This window comes from Apodemus sylvaticus, chromosome 11 (assembly GCF_947179515.1).
Source record: "Apodemus sylvaticus chromosome 11, mApoSyl1.1, whole genome shotgun sequence".
Taxonomy (NCBI): Eukaryota; Metazoa; Chordata; class Mammalia; order Rodentia; family Muridae; genus Apodemus; species Apodemus sylvaticus.
In genome coordinates, this window is record NC_067482.1 from 83,501,496 (window position 1) to 83,525,775 (window position 24,280).

Here is a 24,280-nt window from a genome sequence, read left to right on the forward strand (position 1 = left end):
CCACCCCAGAGAAGGACAAGCAGAAAACCACGCATCCATGTGCTTTGCCCGGCAGCCCGACTGGATGCCCCACCGACTGTTAGCAGTGCCTCTGAGCATTCACCTGTCTTTGCATGGGCCATCCATCCTTCCACCTGCCCCAAAGGATCCCCCAGACCTCAGGCTACAGCTTAAGACCTGAGTCTATTTCCCCTTTACTGCTACCCCCAAAGCCCACGCACTGATAGGTGGGCACGCCCTCTGAGCACTGCCCAGGACCACCCCGGACCTTGTCAAGCCAAACAGGAAAGCTGAATCTACCACGAGTCTCTGGAAGGCACCGAACCTCAGAGAGATTGGGAAGCTGATGCTAAATCACTGAGAACACAGATAGAGACAGAGCCCTATAGCACTCCAAGGCCAGGCAGCTGTGTGGGAAGTGTGGGAGCAGAGCAAAGACAGACAGGCTAGGGGGGCACTCCCGCCAAGGCCACCATGATAGTGGGGAAATCATGAGAGGGAACACCCTCAAGCACTTCATCTGGAGACACTGGAGGCCTCATGGGAAGGGTTACAAAGCACGGGGCCACAAGAATTGGATTCAGACCAAGATTGTCAGGCACTGTGTTAACATGCAGGACTGAGCCCAGGAGAGCCCAGAATAGGTAACATTGTTACTGGGAGACTCTGAGTGTGTGTTTGGGGGAAGGAGTTTAGACCACTTAGCTGGAAAACTACAGTTTAGGATGAATCTCCCACAATGTTCCTTGGCAGTTCTGCACTTCTTCAAATGCACCAAAAATCATGAGAATGGTACGAAACCCTTCCTCGCTGGTCTATTTTCTGTGTCCTTCAGTGGTGCTATGGGCTACCCAGAAGTTTCTTGGTATCACCTGGCCTACCTGGAAAGAGGGAGAGGAGTACAGAGCAGGAGATGTCATGACACCCACACTGACTCTTCAGGGCAGAATCCTCTCCTCAGTGAGGTATATGGCCCACTGTGCTGCTAAAATAAATCTACCAGTCCTGTGGTAGGCAGCTTATGGGATGACACATGACCACTGGCTGTCCTCTTCAGCATAGTCCCAAATGGCCCCATTAGAAGCAAACTGGGGGAACATCCCAGCTTCAACAAGCCATGGGTCAACTCTCTGTGTGACTAAATACACAACCACATATGTGGTTCTCCACAGAACGTCATTATAATCCTCCACTGAGGGCCTCACCCTTCCTCTTCTCCATCTACTCTTCCCTTGGACCATGGCATGACTGCCAAAGCTTTCAACTTGCAGGCACAGTATATCTGGACCCGGGAGTCAGTGGATAAGCCTACAGTACTTCAGACATTCAAGCCCCTACCAGATCAACCAGCCACCGTTTGCAGACTGAAGCAACACGGTCACCCTTAGCACCTGCATCCCAAAAGCCCCCAGGGGGTTACCATGGGCAGTGTAAAAAATAGATGGAATCAGGAAAGAGTGTGCCCCGTCCAGGTAGACTTAGAGGCTCTTACCAGAACTCTGCACATACATGCAATGAGATGGACATGTTAACGTGCTTGGCCACCCTGAGCATCTCAATGGTATGTCTCAGAATGCTCTGAGCATCTCACATACTCAAAGTAACACACAACTAATGAAAGCGAAAGGGAACGGGTCCGTGAACATGACCCATTCTGCAACACAATTTTTGTTTTCGATTTGGGACCCTAGAAGGAGAATCCCTGGTAAGTGGTGGGTTCGTCTTAACAGGATCATGTAAGAATGAAGCAAGGCTGGCACCCCGTGGCATGGGAGTGGTTTTGGAAACTCCCTCACATTCCTGAGAGTGAAAACAAAATATGATGAAGGTTGTTTTGTGCTGAGGTAGGGACCTCCTGAGTTCAGCTCCTTCAAGTAAACAGGCAGAACCTCTACAGAGAGTGATTAGAGAGAAAGACTAGGTCAGCTCAAGGTACCCTGGAATGGACTAACGTGTTCTCTTCTAGCAAACGGAACCAAGACAGGCTCGGGAGGCCCGGTCACCTGGTGGGTTTGCTCCTTAAGAGCAGGTGGCATGCCATTTCCCCTAAAGAAAGTAGGTAGGACACTGGGAGCCCACGTGCTGAGTGACAGAAGGCGGAAAAAGCCCTCTGTGATGTCTCCTTCCCATCTCTGCTCCTAACCAATAGGGAAGGAGACATCCTCAAAGCTTCCACAGAGGAAGGGAATGGAACTGAAGATGTGCTCCCTGGGGAATCATGGAAGTGCTTGCTTTGAGGAAGGCATATCTGAAAGGGAGAGAATACATCCCCAAAGGTGGGGAAAGCATCTCCCCATTGCTGAATGAACTCTGCATAAAAGATCTCCAAGCTCCAAAAAAGATCTCTGGTCACTTCACCCAGGACTTGCATCTAGGACATTCCACTCAGCAGCAGGGTTCCAGGACCCAGTTATGGTTCCTTCCTTTTACGCTTAAGTAGCATCCTCTACTACCTCTACAGATGACACAGTGCATCCCTTGATTAAGGCCCACATCATGACACAAAGGCCCATTGCAGAACCGGAGATGACAACTGACCTTACCAAGTCTCAGAACTGTCAGAGCCTCTTCATCCTGATGAAGAGAAGGGACTTGGCTTCCATTATATGGAATACCCAAAGGTGGCCTTCCTAGAACCTGGGTCTCTTACGAGATGACAACAGACCAAATTTTTCTAGCACATTGAGAAGGCAAAGCTTCTGGAGACAAGCTGTCCATACATGAGGCTGGAGGTGGTTTCTCCAGCAAACTCAGCAAGAGCTGCCCTGTGACCCAGTCAATCCACATCTGGTAATGAGCCAAGAGGTATTCAAACAGGTATGTGTGCACACATATGCATACCATCAATATTCACATCTGCCAAATGCCGATAGAATCCTAGTGTCGCTGATAGATGAATAGATTGACTATGGAGTATTATTTAATCATAAACAGGAATGAAGCTCCAATCGTCACAGACATTTAAATATAATCTGCTCTGTAAAAGAAACCAGCCAAGAAGAGCCACATAGTTTACAACTCCATTTATACCAGAAGCAAGAACAGCTAATCCAGGGAAGTAAGTTAGTGTGCTGGGGGCTAAGGTTGAGTGGATGGGAAGTGATCACTAATGGGTTAAAGTCTTCCCTAGGAGGAATAGGGAAAGTTCAGAAACCACAGGATGGTAGTGACTGTACAGCAGTATAGCTGTCCTAGAAGAACTGTGACCTGGTAGCTCCTTGCCCCTTGCAGGGAAAAATCCCAAGGTCCCCTTTATGTCAAGTCAAGCAATGCTGTAGCACTGAAATGTGTCCCCAATGCTGAATTCTCTCCTATCTGAAACTCCCCTGCAGAGCTGGAAGCAAACACTACCCATGACATTTCCATGCACCAACTCCCTTCAAGTGACCCCTGACCCATAACAAGGTCCTACCCATAGTACCCCCTGTCAGATCCACCGTCTCCACTGATGGGACAGCGATCATACAGACAAGCCTGAGCTGCCCAAGGTCCCATGGCTCACCCTCTGGGCTCTTGATACACAAGACTGAACCAACCGGTGGTAGGGTTCCACACAACCCATCCTGCATTACTCCCTGACACCTCTGCCTGGTACTGGATGTTTTAGTACCAAGCCTCCCCAAATACCACACCCTCTGGGGGCATCTGTCTGGTCATTATCCTTGTACCAGCGAGTCCTGCCTATGAGGGTCTCAAGGAACAACTCTCCAGATTCCTTGACTTGTTGAACGGTGATGGTGACTGAAACGTGTGAGCAAAAGTGAACTGTATGACGGTCCCCTCTTCCGCATCTCTGGTCCCTGCCATGAAAACACACAAGGGCAGTATGACAAGCTGCAATCCGAAGCTTCACGCACTCCTCCCACAGCAAAGGAATTCTAAAAGCACAGGCAGGAAGGGCCAGGGTCCTGCGTGCAAGAAGTGCCTGCCAGGTTCCTGTCATCGGGCCCCTGAGACTAATGGAACAAGAATCAAATATTTTAACAACATGAAACAAGAAGTCTCCACGGTATGGACGAGGCAGCCAGCCTTCTGTCGTGCACAGGACTGGCTCCACAGGTCGCCTCTCTTCTCAGGTAGCCCCACCACGCCACTGCCACTTAAAGACCAGGATCCCAGAAATCTATGCACTTGCAGGCTGAATTGAAATTGGCAGGGGGCAGCAGGAGGGCAGAGGCTGGGGGTCTGCCTAGCCAGCTACAGCCAGGGAACATCACACCAGAATGAGGACGCAGTCTTACTGGCCAGCGGGCACCTTGAAGAAGCAAAATTCCCCTCGAAGGAACTGCCTGCCTCAGCCGGTTTTTACAAGGGACAGAAGACACTACAGTCAGCAGCACAGGCATCAGAGATGACTCCTCACCTCTGGTCAGCCTCTCTGGTCCTATGGTGGAGTTAGGCTGCCACACAACCTCTCACCTCAGCGTCCATCTAGCAGAGCAGCCGGGGCAGAAGGGTGTCTGCGTTGCTGCCTGACAGGAAGACCTCTATTCACGGTATCTCTAAGGTTTTTACCCATCCTGGCAAACATCATGAAGAAGCCAGGCTGGTAAAAAGGGCAGGACTGCAGCGAAGTGAAGGGACAGCCAAGAGATGCAGAGCGGACAAGAGTGAGGGTTTTCATTTCCTGGTGGACTCATTAGAACAGAGAGGGTACTCAGAGTGAATTATCTCTATCACCATCACGACCTTCACTCCACCACCACCATCATCACTACAGTCACGATCACCAATAGCACCACATGATTATCGCTATCACCAACACCACAGTCGTCACCACCACTTTCTGGGAAACGAAGAAACAAAACTGCCTCTTCTAGCAAATGACATGACTTTCTACTGAGCAGATCCCATGAAATCTACCAAAACAAACATCCCCCAAACCAACTAACAACAACAAAATCCTTCTAGAAAAGCAGGTCCAGCAGAATGAAAGTTTCTAGCTAGAATGAAAATCGCACATCAGCTGTTTATCACCAATAGCTGAGATAACCATTCCAGAAAGAAAAGGCGCTATTCTGGCACAGGACTTTGGCGGTTTCAATCCATAATCCTGCGCTTTGGTCCTAAAGCCATTACAGCAGAAGGGCGTGGCAAAGTCAAACCCCTCCTCATGGCCAGAGAGGAAAAAGGACAGGTTTTCACCATTCTCAGGGCACACCCCCAATCACCTAAAGACTTGGAGGCCCCACTATTTACAGTTTCTACCACATCTCAATGGTACTCTCTAGGAGAAAGCATTTATCATGGGGACCTTTGGGAAATACGTAAGATCCGAATGATGGTAAGAGTGTTTCCATCACTACCATCGCTACCATCGCTGCCATCCCAACCAAGCACCAGCTGCAGCCACAGCAGTACCGTTATTCCTACTGTACTATGAAAGAAACATCCTCAGATGCACTCAGCCTTCAAATGCAGTTTCTGTTTAGAAATAACCCGTCCCCGGAGGGAGCGTATGGCCCGCTATTCCCTGCAGAGCTGGTGTGGGTGATGTTGCACAGCTCTGCTGGAATACAGTCCCCAGGAGGAGCCTGGTAGAGCTGTTCTCAACTCCTTATTACACACGGTAGCTCTTTCTTGCATTTAAGACATGGTCTGGACCGTGAAGGATTTTACTGACTTGAAGATGCCAAGGCTCCAGCATCCTACAGTGAACCTGCATCTATGCTCAGAATTGAGAGCTCAGCAGGAGCTGGCATTAAAGTCAAGAGGAAGGAAGGGTCGGGGCAGGCTTGTGGAAAAGATACAGCATTCTGGGAACTTTGCAACCCAGAATCTCCGTGTGTCTACAAGATTCAGAACGGCTGTAGTCAGGCAATTCCGCATCCACAATGGGGCTGGGTTTCATGCACAGTAATGGCCTAGGGACATCATGAAGCCTTTCAGTGGCACTGGGTCTTTCCTATTCAGCCACACAGCTCAGCAGTTGTCACTCCTATTCCCATCCGACTAATAAGAACAGGCCTGAACAAAGAGACCTGAGAACTGTTTAAAGTAAAGGCTTGTATAACACTCCAAAACTTACAGGGGTTCAAAAATCAGCTGCTCCTGCCATTTGTACTATTCTGAATTTCTCTGACATCTGGGGATTTCTGTTTTATAACGTTCGTCACTAAACCCTTCCATTCAGAGATGGAAGCATGCACACTAAATTTAAATCTTAAGATCAGGAGCCAGGGAGGTAGCTCAGTAGTTAAAAGCACCGGCTGCTCTTCTAGAGGACCTGAGTGTGAGTCTCAGCACCCAAGTGAGTGAGTAACAATCTTCTGCAACTCCAGTCCAGAACATTGACGCCCTCTTCTGGACTCTGAAGGCACCAGGTGCGCACACATACACACACACACACACACACATGCAGGCAAAATACCTATACACGTAAAAAATTTAAAATAAATAAATACATTTTAATTCAATTATAAATTTTAAGATCAATGGGGTTCTAGCATTTTCTCTGCCTTCCAGGGAGGAAAGAATCCCCCCTTCTTCACCCAGGTGGGTGCGTACATGAGCCATTTTTTGATGGGATTTTTATCAAGACGAGTTTTCCTGCACTGAGCGCTAAGAGTCAGGTTGCATGACTGCTCACATGCCACCCAGGCTCATTATATGAAGTGTAGTGCGAACTTGGGAGGACTTAGGAGCTGGGTGCTGACTTAACACAGGAAGTCCATCTCGGAAGAACAGCTGGCTATAAGAAGGTTGTCACTGGCTCAGCTCTGTCCTCACACTGAGCTCTGTGTTCATTCCTGCTGCTTCAGGTATGTATATGTATGTATGTATGTATGTATGTATAATGATACCACTATAGTTCCAAGGATCGACAATGACCCAAGACACCTGTTGAACAAAGATTAATAAATTACTAATCTGTTTAAGTAGAAAAGTGATTTCATTTGATAATTATACAAGAAGAGGAATTAAGGAGAATCTAAGATTAAAATAAAACTCTAGTTAGTAAAGACCCATTTCTTCTGTAATTTAATGAAGGCCAATGTAAGGGCACTATTCTCACAAAGTCCAGTCCCTGGTATACCTTTCCTACAGGAGTGGGGTATCCCTCAGGAGTGTACTCAGTCAAGTAGACAAAAGGGACCTGAGCCTGAGTCCAGTGTCTGCCCACATACACCATTAGACACTTGTAAATTTTTTCAAAACTCAGGAGGGAATTTTGTTCCTGGAAGAAAGGCTTTTGATTTATTCTTCCCAAGTACAGTCTTCCAAGAACATCCGTTAAGCAAAGTGTTATAGAGTTTGCTTAAGTGTTTCCACTGAAACCTTAGAACTCTGAATTTCCTTTACGTATTCAATTCAATGAGCTCATGTGCCTACAAGAATTGACCTGGCCTAGGTCCTCAGCCACTGCTACTCTTTCTGCCGTATGGCCAGGGTTGTTAACAGCAACACCACAGCCTCAGAACTGGACTGGGGAAAACACGTACCTACCAACTGGAAGATCCTACTATTTGTCCAGTGATGCATTCCAGCACAGGAGAGATAATATAACCTGGCGTCTCTTCTCGCCTCTCATCCTCAGACACTGGGATAGCCCTTCCTTCCCATAGACAGCATGCACAAAAGTCACAGCAACGCTGTCCTTTGATAACAGCATGCAAGTTAGCTGGCAGTCCATGCAACCACTAGCTAGGATCCATGCTACAAGGATCTTGTTCTTGCCTTCATGAAGGAGGTGAGGGAACCCAGACATCAGCCAGGCTGCAACCTTCCAAAGAGGGCAGAGACCAAGGTCTACACCACAGGGTCCATGTGAACTCAAGCCTTGACATCACCTAGTAACCTCCACAGACGTAAGAGCAAGATGAAGCAAGGCCCTGTAACAAGGGTACTAGGAAGATGAACTAAGCCATTCTGCCAGGACCCTAAAGCAATATTCAGCCCACGCAGGTACTTCTACCATTAATATCACTAGCAAACAAGCTAAGGCAGATGCTCATGAGAAGCACAGAAACGCACTGTGGGAGGAAGGAGGAGATGGGGACAGCCTTCTCTTGCACTGCCTTTCTTGTCCTCCCGGTCCCAGCAACATCCACAGCTCCATCTTACCTGCCACTACCTGCAGCCACTTCATCCCCCTCTCGTAGACACCTCACCTTGGCCAGTCCCCTCCAGGGATAACCTTGTGCAGATCAGGCCAAGCCCTGACCCTTCCATTAACTCCCTTCCCAGGATGCTCTGGGTTTGCTGTCTCTGCCTTTTCATCTAATGACAAAGGTGTCTCTCAAACCCTCCTGACCCGTGTTAACACATACAGGGAACACCTGACAGAATCTGATCCCAAAGAAATAGTCATCACACTGATGCAGTCGGCAGGAAACACTCCGACAGGCTTGGCCAGAGGACACTGTCCACTACTACAGAACTTAGCCTTGCCAAGAAGCCTCTGCCCCAGTGTGCAGTTGCCCTGGTTCTAAGGCAGAAAGGCCCGCAGAGTTCTCTCACACCAGCTCCCAGCAGCTTCAGAAGGTGCAGTACACAGATGGTCCTCACACAGAGGCCATCACCCTTGCAGAGCTGTGGTCTGTGGTCTTGGTTCTAGATCACAGAATCCAGGAACCCGATGTACTCTGTCTGAGCTTCTCTGAGGCCACTCCACACTCTCACTTTCTGCCCCATATTCCAGTCTCCCTCGGTCGGTCCTCAATGAGCACTAAGCTTCTCTCTAAGACATGGTGGCTCCTGCCACCCATGAACAGCCTACATGATGTCCAGGAGCTCAGAGGAGACGTTTGTAAATAGGACAGTTTACAGACACCGACTGCTTAATCAAACCTCTGTTCCTACGAGGGTGACTCAAGAGCCCAATAATTCTTCTGACTCACCGAGACGCCTGGTACTCTCCCCTAAAGGAACATTATTGAAATGAGAAAAGTTTCGCTGTTGAGCCGATTCTTCAGCTGTGGAAACTGAGGCTCAGAGAACGTATGCACAGGTTCTGAGTTACACAGCAGGCGGCAGAGGAATGTGGATCAGGCTATTTGGTGGTCTCAAATGACCTGCTGCACTTACCAACAGGAGTGACAAGTATGTGAAATAAGACACTGATATTCCTCCTGGGGGGGGGGGGAGACCACCCTTGCCCCAAACAATTTTTATAGGCAAGTTTAGGCCTCTTTCTTCCCACCATTCAATTCTGCTAACAAACTTGTATCGTGCCAAGGTACCACTTGGATTCTAGGCCACGGCTCGTGAGAGCAGACACTGCCAAGATGCCTCTCCATTTTGAGTCTCAGCAAATCTAAATTCCCAATGGGATACTTCCTACCAGACACCAACGCCCCATCAGCTCACCTTGCCGCCCAGGGCTCCGGCCAGGGCCGTCTACAGGGTCCAGCCTGCCACCACACCGGAGCCCACTTCCCACACCATCAGGACACATCGAGCCATTGGCTGAGATGCCAAGGGCATTCAGGTGTGTGGGGATGGGCTCAAAGGTGGGGTCCAGCTCCAAGATCAGCCTGTTAAGTTGCTCAATGGACTGGTCAATATCCAGAGTCGGAGAGCCTGGGGAGGGGCCGGTGTCTAGCTCCTGGTGTGCTCCATTCATGACTCTGTCCTCTGGAAATCTGGGCTGGAGTGCTTTACCAGGACAGAGCTGCTGTGTGTCGGAGGGAGTTGGCCCATTGCTGATACCTCTCTGAACAGCCACTCTGCTGCTTGCTCCACGGGTGGGAGTAACTGGGATGTGGGGCTGGGGCTGGGGCTGGGCAAGGCCAGCACTGTCCACTGTACTGCGGCCGCCAAGCCTGGCCTCCCCATCTGAGGCAAAGCTGTACTGGTGAGCAGTCACCATCTGCTGCTGACGTACCCAAGTCTGGGTAGAATAGTTACTTTGCCCGTAGGCCTGCGCCGGGGTGGGTGCAGAGGGCTTCCTCAACAGGGGCTGCGGCTGCTTCAGCTCTCGGCTCCCACACATCCGTTCCCGGTCATAAAGGGAGTCTACGCCAAGGCCCAGGTCCGGAGAAAGGACGCCATTGTGATCTTCAGCAACACCGTTGCCGAAGCCATCAGACAGGAGGGAGTTCTGGCTGCTCTTGAGGCAGGTGAAGGGGCCCAGGTGGGCTGACTGGGGCCCTTCGGAGGAGGAAAGAGTACCCAGGCTATCCACACTGTGCAGATCGTGATGAGGCATCTCGTCATCTAGAATGTCGGTCTCCCGGTCCTTTGGGGCAGCGTCTCCATTCACGTGGACCTGGGCTGGTACCACGTGGCGTGTCCCACTATACTTGCTGCGTAGATCCGTCATGTCTTTGTGGGAGCTTGCCGAGTCTTCCAGGCCAAATCCACTGAGTAGCTGGTCCAACTCAGCCTTCTCCTGAGGGCTCAGGCCTCTCCGTGCTCCCGGGGTCAGGCGCTCTTCGGTCTTGTCAGTCCTGGCGGAGGCAGTAGAATGACCCGAGTCACTGCTGACTGACAGGGTATGGTCGCTGTGGTCTGGACTGCTGGTGGCTGGCATGCCCTGAGGGCTACTAGGGATGGCAGAATCTGAGGCACTCTTCTTCCTCACCTTGGCATACAGGCTGCCATCCACTGGGCCCTGTGTGTGTAGCACTGTAGGGAAAGCAAGAGACAGGCTGTAAGCCAGGGAGAAAAGGAAGTATTACTTACCACAGTGGGCACACACTTATCTAGACAGATGAGTGAGTCTATAATACAACTCAATAGTAAACAAGTGCAGTCTCAGGATAGAGAGATGCTCAGCAGTGAAGAGGACTGACTGCTCTTCTGAAGGTCCTGAGTTCAAATCTCAGCAACCACATGGTGGCTCACAACCATCCGTAATGACACCTCCTCTGGGGTGTCTGAAGACAGCTACAGTGTACTTACATATAATAGTGAATGGATCTTAGGGCCTGAGTGTGCAGGGCCGGAGCAAGCAGAGGTCCTGAGTTCAATTCCCAGCAACCACATAATGGCTCACAACCATATGTACAGCTACAGTGTACTCATACACATAAAAATAAATAAATCTTTAAAAAAAAAAGAAAAAAAAAAACAAGTGCAATCTCAACTAGGGTCCCCAAACTCTACATAATCTTCTGCAGAGTAAGCAGCAATAAAGAAGAATTCATATATCAGATATACTCAGCTAAAATCATTTCTGCCTTTTCTGCTTGGTTTCCTTTGTCATGCTGATGGTGGAGCCCAGGGTCTCATGCATGCTAGTAAGTGATTAACCACTGAGCTATTACTTTAGCTACATACTTACCCACCCATGTAAGAAACATCACACACACACACACACACACACACATCTATTAAGATTAAGATGTTTGGCGATTTTTTTCATTCTTTGAACCATTATTGTCATTATTTTGAATGTGGAGCCCAGCTCAGTTCATTTGAATTCCCAAGAATCAACAGTTTATCTACTTCCATCGATATATCTAATTTGTTTTTAACACGCAGGGTATGATCGTTAAGTTCACCATGTCACTGGTAAGCCCACTATCCCATCAGTACTCTGGGATGTGCTAAAATCTAAATATGCAACTCAGTGGGAAGGGAAAGTTAAGATAATGGGAAGGATTTAAAGCCTATGGACAGAGCAGCACAAGGTCACTGGCCAACACTGGCCTATCACAGGTAACATGTGATAACTGTCACATGTCGGATCCTTTGGGCCTGACACGTACACTACACAGAATGTCACGTAAACACTGTGGGCAGGAACAGCTGAACCCCCTGCTGCTGTTATTAATTAGGACCCCCGGCGGCTGAATGTGGAGATTCCCAAGCCACAATCTGCTGACTGGCAGTTGTAATTGCCTTGGCCACACAGCGCGTGCCATAGCAAGAGCTTCCTAAAATAAGCCAGAATTCACAGTCAGCACATCTTCCCGGCAAGCCTCCCCCTTCTTCCTGAACTTTCTGTACTGTGGAATGTTAAGCATTCCATAGCAGAGGAGCTGCTAAGGTCTGGAAAGCCAAGCAGTTTAGGCGCCTAGAACCCGAGGTGTGAGCCACTATGCACCTATCATCCTTTGGCTGCTGAGCCCAATCATGCAGCAGCTCGGGAGAGACCAGCCCTGAGCACGTGTCCCATGGCCCCTCAGAACAGCTGGACACTTGGTCGCCCTCAGCAACTGCTGCCTGCTTCTGGACATATCGGGATCGTTTGACTTATTGGGAAAGGGGCTGAGAGGTTTAGGGGTGCGGTGCCAAGTGCTCCCATATTCCTGAGAACACAGCTCCGAGGACGGGCTTAGCCTGGGCTCTGTTCTCAGTTTAACTGCACTGTAGGGCAAGCATGCAGAGAGCAGGAGACAAGGCTGGAGAACACTGATGTGTAGTCTAGCCTAAAGAAGCCCAACCACATTCTAAAGCCGAAGGTGGGGAGGGAAGCTCTGGGGGCAGCAGTCACATACACAGGCTGTAAATAGAGCAAGCCTTCAGAGAGAAGGCAAGCGGCAACATGCACACAAGCTGGACTCAAGTGTGCAGTTGTGGACCCTCGTGTTGTTATTGCTTGTTTAAGGAGATCAGAGGCTCTGGGAGAGTAAATAACTTAAGATTAAACAGCTGTCAGGAGTGGGAAGCACTGAGAATCCAGGCTCCTCCGGGGCCTGGATGCACCTGCAGCTCGACACCACCTACCTGCACAGACAAGGCCAAGTACACACATTCCAAGTTTCATGGGCGGCCCTGAGAATAATTACACAGCAAGTGACGGTGAGCCAGGTTTCAGACAGAGAGACTGAAAGCTTGTCCTACATCCAGCTCTGTTATAAATACATAAGGAAATGCCTGGAAAGATGATCCTAAATCCAAAGCCATTTGCAAGTGTCACCTTCACAAAGAGAGCAAAGCAACCATGTGCAGAATCACTAAGGCTGTAGAAAGGCCCTGAAAACAGCAACACAAGCCCACGCCTCGGTCCCAGGCTCTCCCACCCAGGCATCCCCACCACAAGAGATGGAAGGGACTCTGTGGAGAGGCTGGCCTGAGAACTAACAGCAGGGTACACTAGCATCTTGCCAGGCCCCACGGAAGCAACAGGGCCATCTGGCACTGGGATCTTCTGCTACAGGAAATTCAACTACATACACAAAGACCCAGCATACCTCCTGTTCTACACAGCATGCAGAGAAGGATGCTCATGAGAACTTTCTGCTGCATAAGAATTACACAGATGCTACGCTCTGACACACGCCACATACACATGCCTCCTACTCACATATGCCCCCCACACCTACACACACAGATATCCCACCTCCATCCCCAAACCCAGCACCTCACCCCTCTCTCCCCACCCCTAAGCGCCCCCTCCCCCCCCCCACACACACACACGGAAGAATTGCAGGTGGCTGCTATTCCGGTTCCCTGAACAAGGCAGGTAGCCAGAGCACATATCCTTGGGACACAGAGCTAAAGGCAGGGAGTCCATTCGTTTCAAGGTCAGAGTGCATGCTGCTAAGACAGTTCATCTTCAGCTTCCATTAGGTCTGAAGTAGGAATCCTCCATAAATCTTAATTAAATGATACCATGGCTTAAAAAGAAAAGGGACTGTAAGAATAAACTGTCAAAATATGCTTCTAATTTTCCAATTTAAACCGGAATGCAGCCAGAAATTACTGATGTGCTAGGAACCAAATTCCAAAGCATTGCCAGAGTGGTATGTGTTCTGTTGTTGTTGTTGTTGTTGTTGTTGTTTTGTTTTGTAGACAGTTTCTCTGTATAGCCCTGGCTGTCATGGAATTCATTCTGTAGACCAGGCTAGCCTCAAACTAAGAGACTATGCCTCCCGAGTGCTGGGATTAATGGTGTGCACTGCCACCACTTGTGGGATACAATTTTAAGTGCTGACTCTATCATTATCCCCAAGTAAAAGAAATCTTAAAATGATAGTAGATTCAGGAAACACGGCAGCAGCTAGGAGCCGGATCTCAGCCAGGTCCAGTTCTGAGCCCTTGAGAAGCTCTCCTAAATCCATATAGCTCAGAGAGCGTACGGTTATGTTCCTACAAGCAACCCCAGCAAGAGCCAGAGACATCCCCTGATCTTCCCACTGTATGCATAGCTAGCGCTCAACCTCACAAAATGTCCAAGATGTGTACACTGAAAGCGTAAGCTGGCCTCTCCTGCTGGGAGATGTGGAGGCTGGGAGGCTGGGGAGGCAGGGAGGCCGGGAGGTGGGGGAGGCTGCCTAAGGTACCGGCTGCTTCGGAGCGCCTGCAGGCCACAGGGAGGAGAACAAGGACCTGGGCCCTCACTGTGTCCACCCTGTCTCCTGGCAAAAGGCTACACAGCAAGAGAGACAAGAATCTCAGCTCTGGACACACCAGGCACCTGAGCTTCTCTTTCATCCTAGAGGGCCAGACCCCCACTCTGCCATTTCTCTGTGAAATTTTCATTCCTGATCCCTTGAATTGCCCGGGCCCTTCCCTGCTAAAAGGAAATAGTCATTCCCGGCTCTCAGTGGAATCAGTAGAACCAGGAAGCACACATTAGAGGCACTCAAGCCGTAAGGTCGACACCCGTGAGCAGTAATAAAAAGTTCTTTCTACAATGGAGAAGGCCCAACAGCTCCCTCAGATTCATTTCCTCCACACTCACCCCATGGATCGCTGGCCTTTGCCCTCAGCACTCTGCCCCTCCCCCACCCCGGCTTCCTCTTCCTCAGCATGCCCTTCCTGGCTGGGCGTTTATCTTATGCCAACACACACAGTTGCGCAGCATTCATTCGAAGCTGCACTGATCTGAGGCAGGGGTTTCCTCAGCTTTGCTTCCTGTGGTACCTGAGGGAATAGCCCTGGCCCCCAGTGTGTACCATATAACGGAGAGGCTACCTGTCCTGAGCATCTCACCACAAAACAAAGGGCCCCAAAGCAGATGGCCGGCAGCCTTGGGCCCAGCTTCCCGCATTCTAGATAAAGACTGCCTTTCAGACAGCATGCCAGGCGGGGCTGTCCATGCAAGGTGTGGACAGTGTTTGCAGGCGGTCCTCACTCTAGTGCTGGCCTCCACAGGACAAGGAGCAGATGTTGAAAATCAACTGGAGTCAACCAACCTCAGGACTCCGAAAGAATCAAGAAAAACCCACATCCCTAAATGTTAGTTCTCTAGCGTGTCCACTGAGTAAGAGGCAGCAGCCAACAGTGTGAGGGGTATTGGGGCAGGCTGGCCAGTGTGCCCTAAATCAGGCCAAGAAGGATGAAGGCAGCATGGAGCTCAGCAGAAGCAGAGTCAACGGTAGCCTGTCATTTCCAGGCTCACGCCCTCCAGCCACCTGTGAGGTGAACATTCCTTTCGGAGACCCACCGAGCTCTGAGCACCAGGGTTGGGGACCAGTCCCTCTTCCACAGACATCTGTGTCCAGTGCTATATAGGGAACAAAGGCCATCCCATCCGAATGTTGGTGTGTCTAAGATAACCCCAAAACTGTTAAGACACCAAGAGCATCCTGACTAGAAAAGAAACATGAGCATGAGCACTGGTCAGTCACACTGTTGCCAACCAACCCAAACAGGAGCCTAGACCTCACTGTTGGAGGCCCCTAGGGGCCTGAGCTGAAATCAAAGGGCACCCATCATTCCTTATGGTAGACAGCTCCTTACACTGTAGCTCTGATTTGGAAACGTGTTACAGAAACTCATGTTCTCCATCCAGACCAAAAGAATGATACAGTCAAACAAGCTCCTGCTGAGGCTCTGGGGCGCTGGTGGTCGCTGCTTTCACATCCTCATAGTGCAGACAATGTGAGACCCTCCCTGGCTCACCCTGGCCCTACAGGATGGCAGGGTTCCCAGCATCCTTCATCCTATCACACACGGTGTGCTACCTGAGCTGCTGTCTGAGGATGGAGGTACAGGAGGGTAAGAAGTTAGAGGACTGTCGCTCACCACCCCTCGCCTCCTTTTCTCCATCAGTCATCTTTTGGGACCCATGAGTTCCCAGAGCCCTGGTTGAAAACGGGTTAGCATTTGTGTGAACTCCACACACATCCTCCCATGTGCTTTAAGGCATCTCTATGCAAAAGCTGTAAGAACAGTGACTGTAGTGTCAACTCTTGATTACTGAGTTGACTCTGTGGATGTGGAATCTGAAACTACAAGGACAACTGCTTAAATGGCAGATTTTTCACACTTCCCTTGGTTCAAAAGACAGACACACGGAAGCAGTCTGAAGCCAGCCTCCTTCTGAAGACAGAGACTAAGTTCCTAGAGCCAAAGAAGGACCTACCTGGGAACCCCAGCATTCTAGACAGACACAGGGAAAGGAGCTCACCATAGCTCACATCCAAGGTAACCTGTGACCCCATTCCCTGTGCGCTGTCACCAGGCCCAGTCAGCCCGAAAGGAAGCAGTCGGCCCTTCAGAAGCAGCTTGTATGCTGACTGATGATGACACCCCTGTGGCCAGGGTTGGTTATCGCACACCTGTATAGTGCAGAAGGGCTTATGCTAAACAGTTCTGGGGAGGTTACGGACTGGGAGAGAACCAGGGGGATCAAAACAGACAGGACATTCACGTCTCCTTGAGGACCATGACACAGCTGTTCCAGCATCTCCACATGGGAGAGGGCACTCCTCTCCTACCTCCCTGCCTCTCACACTCACTCTTTTACTCCCTCCCCCCAAGCCTCTTCCGGCCCAGCAGTCCTACAGTATGAATCCAGGGCCTTATGCATATTGTGCAAGAATTCTACCAAAGACCTGATCCCAACCCTTCTCCCTGTTTATTTTGATACAGGGTCTCACTAAATTTAGCCTCAAGCTTCTCCTGACACTTAGGCAGCTGAATTTGCTTACTTCCTGCCCAGCATCCCAAAAGGCAGGGCCGACAGGCCTGAGGCACTACGCTCAGCTCCAACCCTAGGGGGAAAATGTGGCTTTCCCACAACCAGGGAGAGGCACCCACAAAATATTTCAAATAGAAAAGACCTCTCCTACCACCACCAAAAACAACAACAAGCAAACAAAGCAGGTGCGAGATACAGCAGCAGTTAAGGACATGGGGAGCTGAGCTCAGTTCCTAGCACCCACCCAGCAGGCAGCCCACAACTGACTGTAACTCTGGCTCCAAGGGGTCTGGATGCAGGGCTTGCATGGGTCCCTGCACTCATATGCACAGACCCACATGTAGGCCGGAATAACCACACACCATTAAAATGGAGAAATAATCTTTTTTAAGAAAATGAGAACATCCCTTCCCTTCCTGGAAAAGGACAATGGAAGGCACAGACCTGTGTCTGCATGAATGTGCAGACTGAGATGAGAAAGGAGTCGGGGACTGCAGACTTCAGAAGGTTGAAGGTCAAGTCCTGGAGACTTATACACATGAACTGGCCCACTGGCCCCGCCTCCAGTAGAAAGCTACTGACACCAAGGAAGCATAAGTCTCACATGTCTTTAGTGCCTTTGGGCCCTGACTTTATGGGTCCCATGTTCTGTTTTTTTGTGACAGATTTGCTCAAAAAGAATCTTTTTGTTTCAAAGGAGCTATCAGTGTTCTCATAAGTCTTCCAAAGAAAAATCTTGTCCTGCCCCCCAAGCCAGCGTGTGTGTGTGTGTGTGTGTGTGTGTGTGTGTGTGTGTGTGTGTGTTATATCATGTGTGTTTCCTGAGCATATGCAGACTTCCAGATGTAAATGAAATATCGAGATCCCAGTAAAAGCCCAGGGCTCAGAACTACTCATCCACTGAGGAACAGAGAGAAATAGGAGTGGAAGGGAGGTGGGCACGTGGGTGGATACACTGAAAGAAACACAGAGTAGGGTGCAGAGGAAATACATCCTCCTGTGACTGTTCTCATTGAACCAGAGGCTCAGAGATCTCCACAACCCGATCAGAGATGCCATGATCCCGTATCACCCCTCTCCTGTAACTCAGCTGAAGGATAAACTGACGTCCCTGTGACCCCAGGGACAACTGCTTGATTGGCAAGCATCCACTGAGCCAAGAAGGAAGACCCAAGTTACAGATGGAGAGAGAAGCTAAGGGCAGCTGAACTAAAGCCAAACAGTTATAAAAGGCCAACATGGGGGCCAAAGACACGGCCTGGCAATCAAGAGCAGAACACCTGTAAGGCAGCTCACCACTGGGACGCTAGTCCCAGGGCATCCAGTACCTTCTTACTGCCTCCTGGGATACCAGGTGTACTTGGATATTGTACACATAGATACATGCAGGAAAAAAAAACATATACAGGGAAGAGGAGGGAGTGGAGGGGAGAGGAAGAGAGGGCTGGGGAGGGGAGGGGAGGGAAGGGGAGAAGAGGACAAACTCTATGTAGCATCAGAAGTTAAGACCACTGTCTACTTGCAAAGTCAAATCTCTTGGTTCCTTCAGATTGCATTCCATTCCCAGCCAAACACAAAATCAGCAATTTAATTTTGGAAAGGAATGTTCTCTCTGGCTTCCACAGATAAAGTAGCTAAGCTACTTATGCTACGTTCATACTCCTGCATGCTCGGTCCCTGGAGACCATTCAGAGTGCTGGGCTTTCCCTCCCAGACTCTCGACACGTCCAATCATGCCAAGTCGGAACTCAAGTGTTTTCCATGCACTTGTGCTGATGGTCCGTTTTGTGTTTAGCTTCCTAAACTGAAGCCGTAGGTATATTTCTGTTCTTTCAGTTAACAAGCCCGAGGTCTCGGTCAGCACTACAGTTTGGAACCCTTCCTGGATCCTAAAGGAACAGGCAGGTTCTCCCCAGTGACTATCGCCCAGTCACATCTCCTTCAGATTGCGCTAAAGCGACTCGCTCAAGGGCACTCAGACGGTGAGATAAATTGAGGCCACCATAGGTTCCCATCACATAACCCCAAAAGGAACAGTCCTCCCAGGAAAGCTTGTAGGAAGAAGAAAAGACTGCCGCTAAGAACACATGGCCACCAGCAGCCTCTCTGAAGATAATACCACCAGGCTCAAAGGCTGCAATCGTGGGACTCCAGGAGGGGAACATCTGGGGGATGCAAGGCCAGGGGAGAGGGCAGGCTGCAAAGGGCTGTGAGGATGTTCTGGTCCATGAACACTTCCACCTTGTCTGGTTTAGCACTGCTGTGGAATGTTCCTCACATAAGTGAAAGCTCAACAGCTTCCTTCCTTCCATTACAACCTCCACAGGGAGAGTGGGACAGAAGCTGCCTAAGGCAATGGGCCCATCCTGCTCTGTGGTCCCCTTCCCTCTTTCAAGCCTCCAGTTAAGCCCCATCTGCCCTCTTCTCTTTTGCTTCCTCCTTGAAAGGGTAAGATATCATTTCTGGAGTAGCCAGCATGGTCCCCTCCTACCCAAGGAGTCCAGGTCATGGTACGGAGAGATACAGTCCGCAGCTGATTTCCCAGGGGCAAGGCCAGGACGACCCAGTGGACCTGAGGAGTCCTGACCACGTATCACCTAACCTCTCCTTAAAATTCTAGACCGTTCTTCTTGACTGAGGGAGCTGACAGATGAGCTGTAGCATGTATAACAAATGAACCCACGAGTTTCACAGCAGACAGCACACTGACAGATACAGCATGGTGCATGGCGCTGGCAGGGTTAGTAGTGACAGGGGGACCAGAATGCCATCTCTGGGCATGGGAGAGCCCATCACCATCACCATCCTACAATCAAGGCTGTCCCAGAGTACAAGGCGGGGATGAGTGATGCATGTCCCCCAAAGCACCCACGTTCTTGGGATCTAATGTGGGCTCAGGTACTGGAAATCCCACTTTCCACCATTAGGAGACATTTTCTGATGTCACCTCCTAAGCAAAAGCAGGAACAATTTCCAGAAGTGACTCTTTCTTCTTTGTAAGTCTCTTACAAATGCAAACATTTGTAATCAGAGTACTACAGCTTCTCATTAAGACAAGCTTGGCTTTTAGTTTGTTGCACCAGGGTTCTGCCTCTGTGCTAATTAAATATTTCCTGCTTTGTAGTGAATTATTTTTTATCACACAGCCACCAAGAGCTAAGGAGTGTGTGTGTGTGTGTGTGTGTGTTTAAAAATATCACCTATAATCTACAGCACACATATTTTTAGTATGAAGAAATCAGCCCTTTTCCTCCTTTAAAAAAAATCAAGAACAAAATAAACTTCTACACTGTAGAAGGTAGACTCAATTTCTCGCCACAGAGTTCCAGAAATAACTCTCATCTACACCTTCACTTTCACTTCCTGAGCCCTAAACACAAAACAGCCTTCTCAATGGCAAGGTGTGAAAGCCAGGGGCAGGGAAGACATCTGTGGGGACAGGGACAGAGCAATGGGACTCCTACTGACGGTACCTGTCCTTGGCCCCCCCCCCCCCCCCAAGCCCTTGGCAGGACACTGGAGAAACCTGGAGGAGAAGCTTCACGATCTTGGACAACTGTAAATCAGGAAAGAAAGGACTGGAAGCAAAAGTGAGAACCATCTCCACACGGACACACCAGGTCAGCAGTGTGTTGAGCAATGTGGAAAGAAACCATGCCCCACACACCCTACCTCCTCCAAGAGCAGCTGGAGTGCCTGGCATCTAAGGCACTGACTTTTCCTGGTGAGGCATCACAATATGTCTGTGACAGTAGGTCCAAAACAGGGCCAGGTGCCCCTAACATACAAACACACCCTAAACCCTCAAATGCTGGCCACGGAGTCAAAGCGCCCATCCTGGCACCTGCTGACCTAGCTCCCTGAAGACATTTTAAACAGGAAACAGAATCAGGGCAAGAAAAATAGAGAGCAGGATCCTCAGGCCAGTCAGCTGGGCAGATGAGCCACAGAGCGGGCCAGAAGGGTCGAACATACACCCCACAACAGACCCTTCTGCCGCAAGCCGCCCTGAGCGGTTCCCTCAAAGCAGCAGGTATGACAGACTCTCCGGATTGCGATTTCCTAGATTAGTCCTGCTGGACACGTCAAGCAGGGGTTTCAGATCCTCTCCACATTCCACTGTACAATCTCTGCAGCTCTGGCCAGCATCATCTTTCCCCCCCCAAGAGCAACCTGGCAAGTCTCAGAGCACACACCTGGAGGCTCACAAAAGCCAGAGGGACATTCGCAAGCACACGTTCACGCTCACTGCTTACCTTCCTTCTAAACCCTCAACCACTCCGTCAAGAGTCTGGCCGGTTCTAGGAAAGGGAATCTTGGGCAGCATCCTGGGTGCTGCCTCCTTCCCAGAGCACCTTGCCTCCCACTCCAGCTAGTGCAGAAGGCAAGAATCTCCTCGGCTGCGGGGACTTTGATTTTGCCCAAGAGGGCCTGAGCAATGTAAACATGAGGGCGGGGCTTGATGCAATCAGGTTGAGTGAAATTTGAACTCTTCAGGCTGAGGGGGCGGATCCAGAGGCCTGTACAGTGCTCAGCAGCCAGCACTGGTGCGTTTAACAAACCAGCTTTATCGTTTATTTGCTTTCTTTCAAAGATCCAGACAGAAAATCTCTATGGGACATACCCCTCTTGGAGGTGCTTGTCTTCTGTGCTCCACACGGCACCCAGGGTGGTGTCAGTATTAACCTTTATGATTTCTATAGGCAAGTCTTTTCCATCCCAGGTATCCTTATATTCAACTTAGGTGGGCTTCAGCCAATGCCCTCTCACCTTGGCTGAAATCAGTCCCAGCACAACCACGTGCCTCTACAATAAGCAGAGAGAACAGACATAGCCAAGGTTGATTCCACGAGGTTCCTACAACACAATGTGAACCCTTACAAATGTCTCCAGTCATTCAGCAAGGAAGAAAGACAAGCCCAGGCTGGGCGCATAGGCGGAGGGCAAGACTTATCTCCAATAAATCACCCAAGACCTCAACAGAAGCATACACAGCTTACAAGATCTCAGATAAACTCCGTTCACCCCCGGGGGGGAAAAAGGATCTCCTCCACGATAGGACATAATGCACTTCTTGTGCAAGAAGTTCTACTAACCGTGGAATTCGGGAGAGGGTATTGAGTAACACCCCTTCCCACCAAGGGAAGCAAGGTCATTGTTCTCATTCAGCAAGCAAGGACACTGCAATAAAGGCAGGGATTTGCTAATCACAATCTGTTTTCCCTTCAAAGAATCCACATCAAGAGGGAAAAAAAAAAGATTAGGAGATGTTTGAATAACCTAGCTTGGGGACTGAAATGAATGCCCGTGTCCCCTTAGAGCATCTGAGGCCTCTCTGGGTCCGAGTTAAGAATGTCCAGACATAGCTGTGTCTTCCAAGGCACAAGAACCTTGAGTGTGTAAATTTTTGTATCCCAAATTTGTGGAGGAAAAACAGCAGCTAGGGCAGCAACAACAAAGAAAACAAGACATCATTTATACCTGCCAGTGATCCCTTTCCCCATTTCTCATAGTGAGACTGAAGTTACTTAGAGTTCGGGTTGGTCCTCTATCTTTAGTATCTGAGGGTGCAGGTGGTGACATTACAAATGAGCTTCCCCAAGCCTTCACTCACCAGCATCTACTTGGCCCCCAGTCCTACTTTGCTCCTGTGGCCACTGGGCTGGCATGCCAAAGTCCTCTCTCTCAGTTTCCATAGACTCCCCAGCAGTGGGTTTTGATTACATGAGCCTGCTTAAGCTGTTAGCATTGATGCCTCAGGAAACAACGTGCTCCTTTGAAGCTCTGCTGAAGTCGGGCCAGACGGCAGCTCTGTGGTCCTGGGGGCTTTGAAAAGCACCAAACCCTTAACCTTGAGCAGTTTCGATCCCGTGCATGAAATCATATACCTAATGAAGAGAAGGCTGGAGTGGGCTTCTCGTGTGTCCCTGAAAGTGGTTGGCCAAGTGGGCACTCCAGAGACATGGAAAAGGGTTACTGTGATGCCTGGGATTCCGGAAAGGGACAAGACACTTCAAGAGGACAGTAAAAGCGTAACTGGAAATACCACAGACGTAACAATAGCCTAATGGCAATGCACACCAAAGAATGGTCATAGCAACATGATCCATAATTGTACAGGAGGGGTGGTGACCGCTCATGAGCTCTAATGGAATGAAATACAGAGAGGAACCTTGGAAACTTGGGACAGGCAGCATGAGTCACAGAAGACTGAGAAGTTCCACTGATGTGAAATGTCAAGCCGGGGCAATCCAGAGCAAGAAAGAATGGCTTCCAGAGACCAGAGAGCAGGATCAGAAATGAGCGGTAATGTAGAAGGCTCCATTTGAGGATGGTGGCAATTCTAGACCTAGATGACAGGGAGGTGTCTTCTCAAGATTGTTCCTCCTGAATCGGCTTCCCTGCAGCCCACAATACTGAGCCCCGAGACACCACTGCAATATCCTTCCACCCATTGGCCCGACCCTGGTCTCCATGGAACCTTCCAAGGCAGCTCTACCCCCAAGTCCTCGCCTCTCTCCAACTGCCCCAAATCAAGATTTGATCATCAAACTTCATTTATCTCCAGAAGCCTATGCTTCCAGGTGTCCTGTTGTCCAGCCATGGTCACTATTCCTGGTCCTGGCCAGTCCTGAGCCCATATCAGTGATCAGTTGTGGTCTAAGCTCACCTATCACAGGTATCTCCATGGCTCTGATTCTCTAGACCCCAGCTTGAATGTAACATTCCTGGTAACACAATCCTAATGTTTTACCAAACTGAAAACCATGTTGAGTACCATCAACATGGTGGCCAATGTCTCCTTCCCACACAGCTGAGAGGGTTGGCAGCTTCTGTTCTTCTCCACCAACACCACCATGTACACCTCTACATATATCAGGTTCTTTTCCTGAGTACAGCGGAGAGAGAGCTAATGAAGATTTAAGTCCAGCACCACATTCATACCGAGAGTAGCATGAACGCCTGGGACTGCTATCTCCCTCAGCTCAGGAACACAGCTCTAAGATCACAGGAGGCTCTGCAATGAGGGTTTACAGCATCACTGCACACAACACTGACCCTCAGCACCTTCCCACTGTCACTGGCAATTACCTCTAAGCCTTCCTGACCCAGAGGCTCCCATTCATCTGTCAGTTGCTCCCAGAAGAAAACATTTCCTTCTTTAGTACATCAAGAAAGGCTACAGTTTGGGAGCTCACTCCCAGTCCTCTACTCTGTACCAGCCACCAGACCTCAAGTCCCCTGCCCTGGATACACACATGCATGCTCATGTGCATGCATACACACGTGCCCACACATGTGTGCACACAAAGTCCCTTCTATTCCCTGCCTCCACTGGTGTGCTGTCCAGTGCCTATGAAGGGCCAGAGCATCACAACCATTACACCAGGCCTCTGTTCTAGGATCTACCAATAAGTTATTTGACCCTTTGAAACCTGGTCAGGATTAAATGCGTTACTCACTCAGTAATGGCGATAGCAACAGTCAGTAGCCCTTACAGCCTTACTTCTGCATTGGCCA

The 24,280-nt window shown here is 49.7% G+C and overlaps 1 protein-coding gene across 7 annotated transcripts in view; it reads right to left on the reverse strand.

The window, feature by feature from the left end:
• Tns3 (tensin 3) overlaps positions 1-24,280 on the reverse strand; it is a 240,450-nt gene that overhangs the window by 52,540 nt on the left and 163,630 nt on the right. For all 7 annotated transcript variants that reach the window (XM_052199263.1, XM_052199269.1, XM_052199266.1 and 4 more), the window contains one exon: positions 9,310-10,569. In XM_052199263.1, coding sequence (XP_052055223.1) covers positions 9,310-10,569 — 1,260 coding nt within the window. The remainder of the gene's footprint in view (positions 1-9,309; positions 10,570-24,280) is intronic.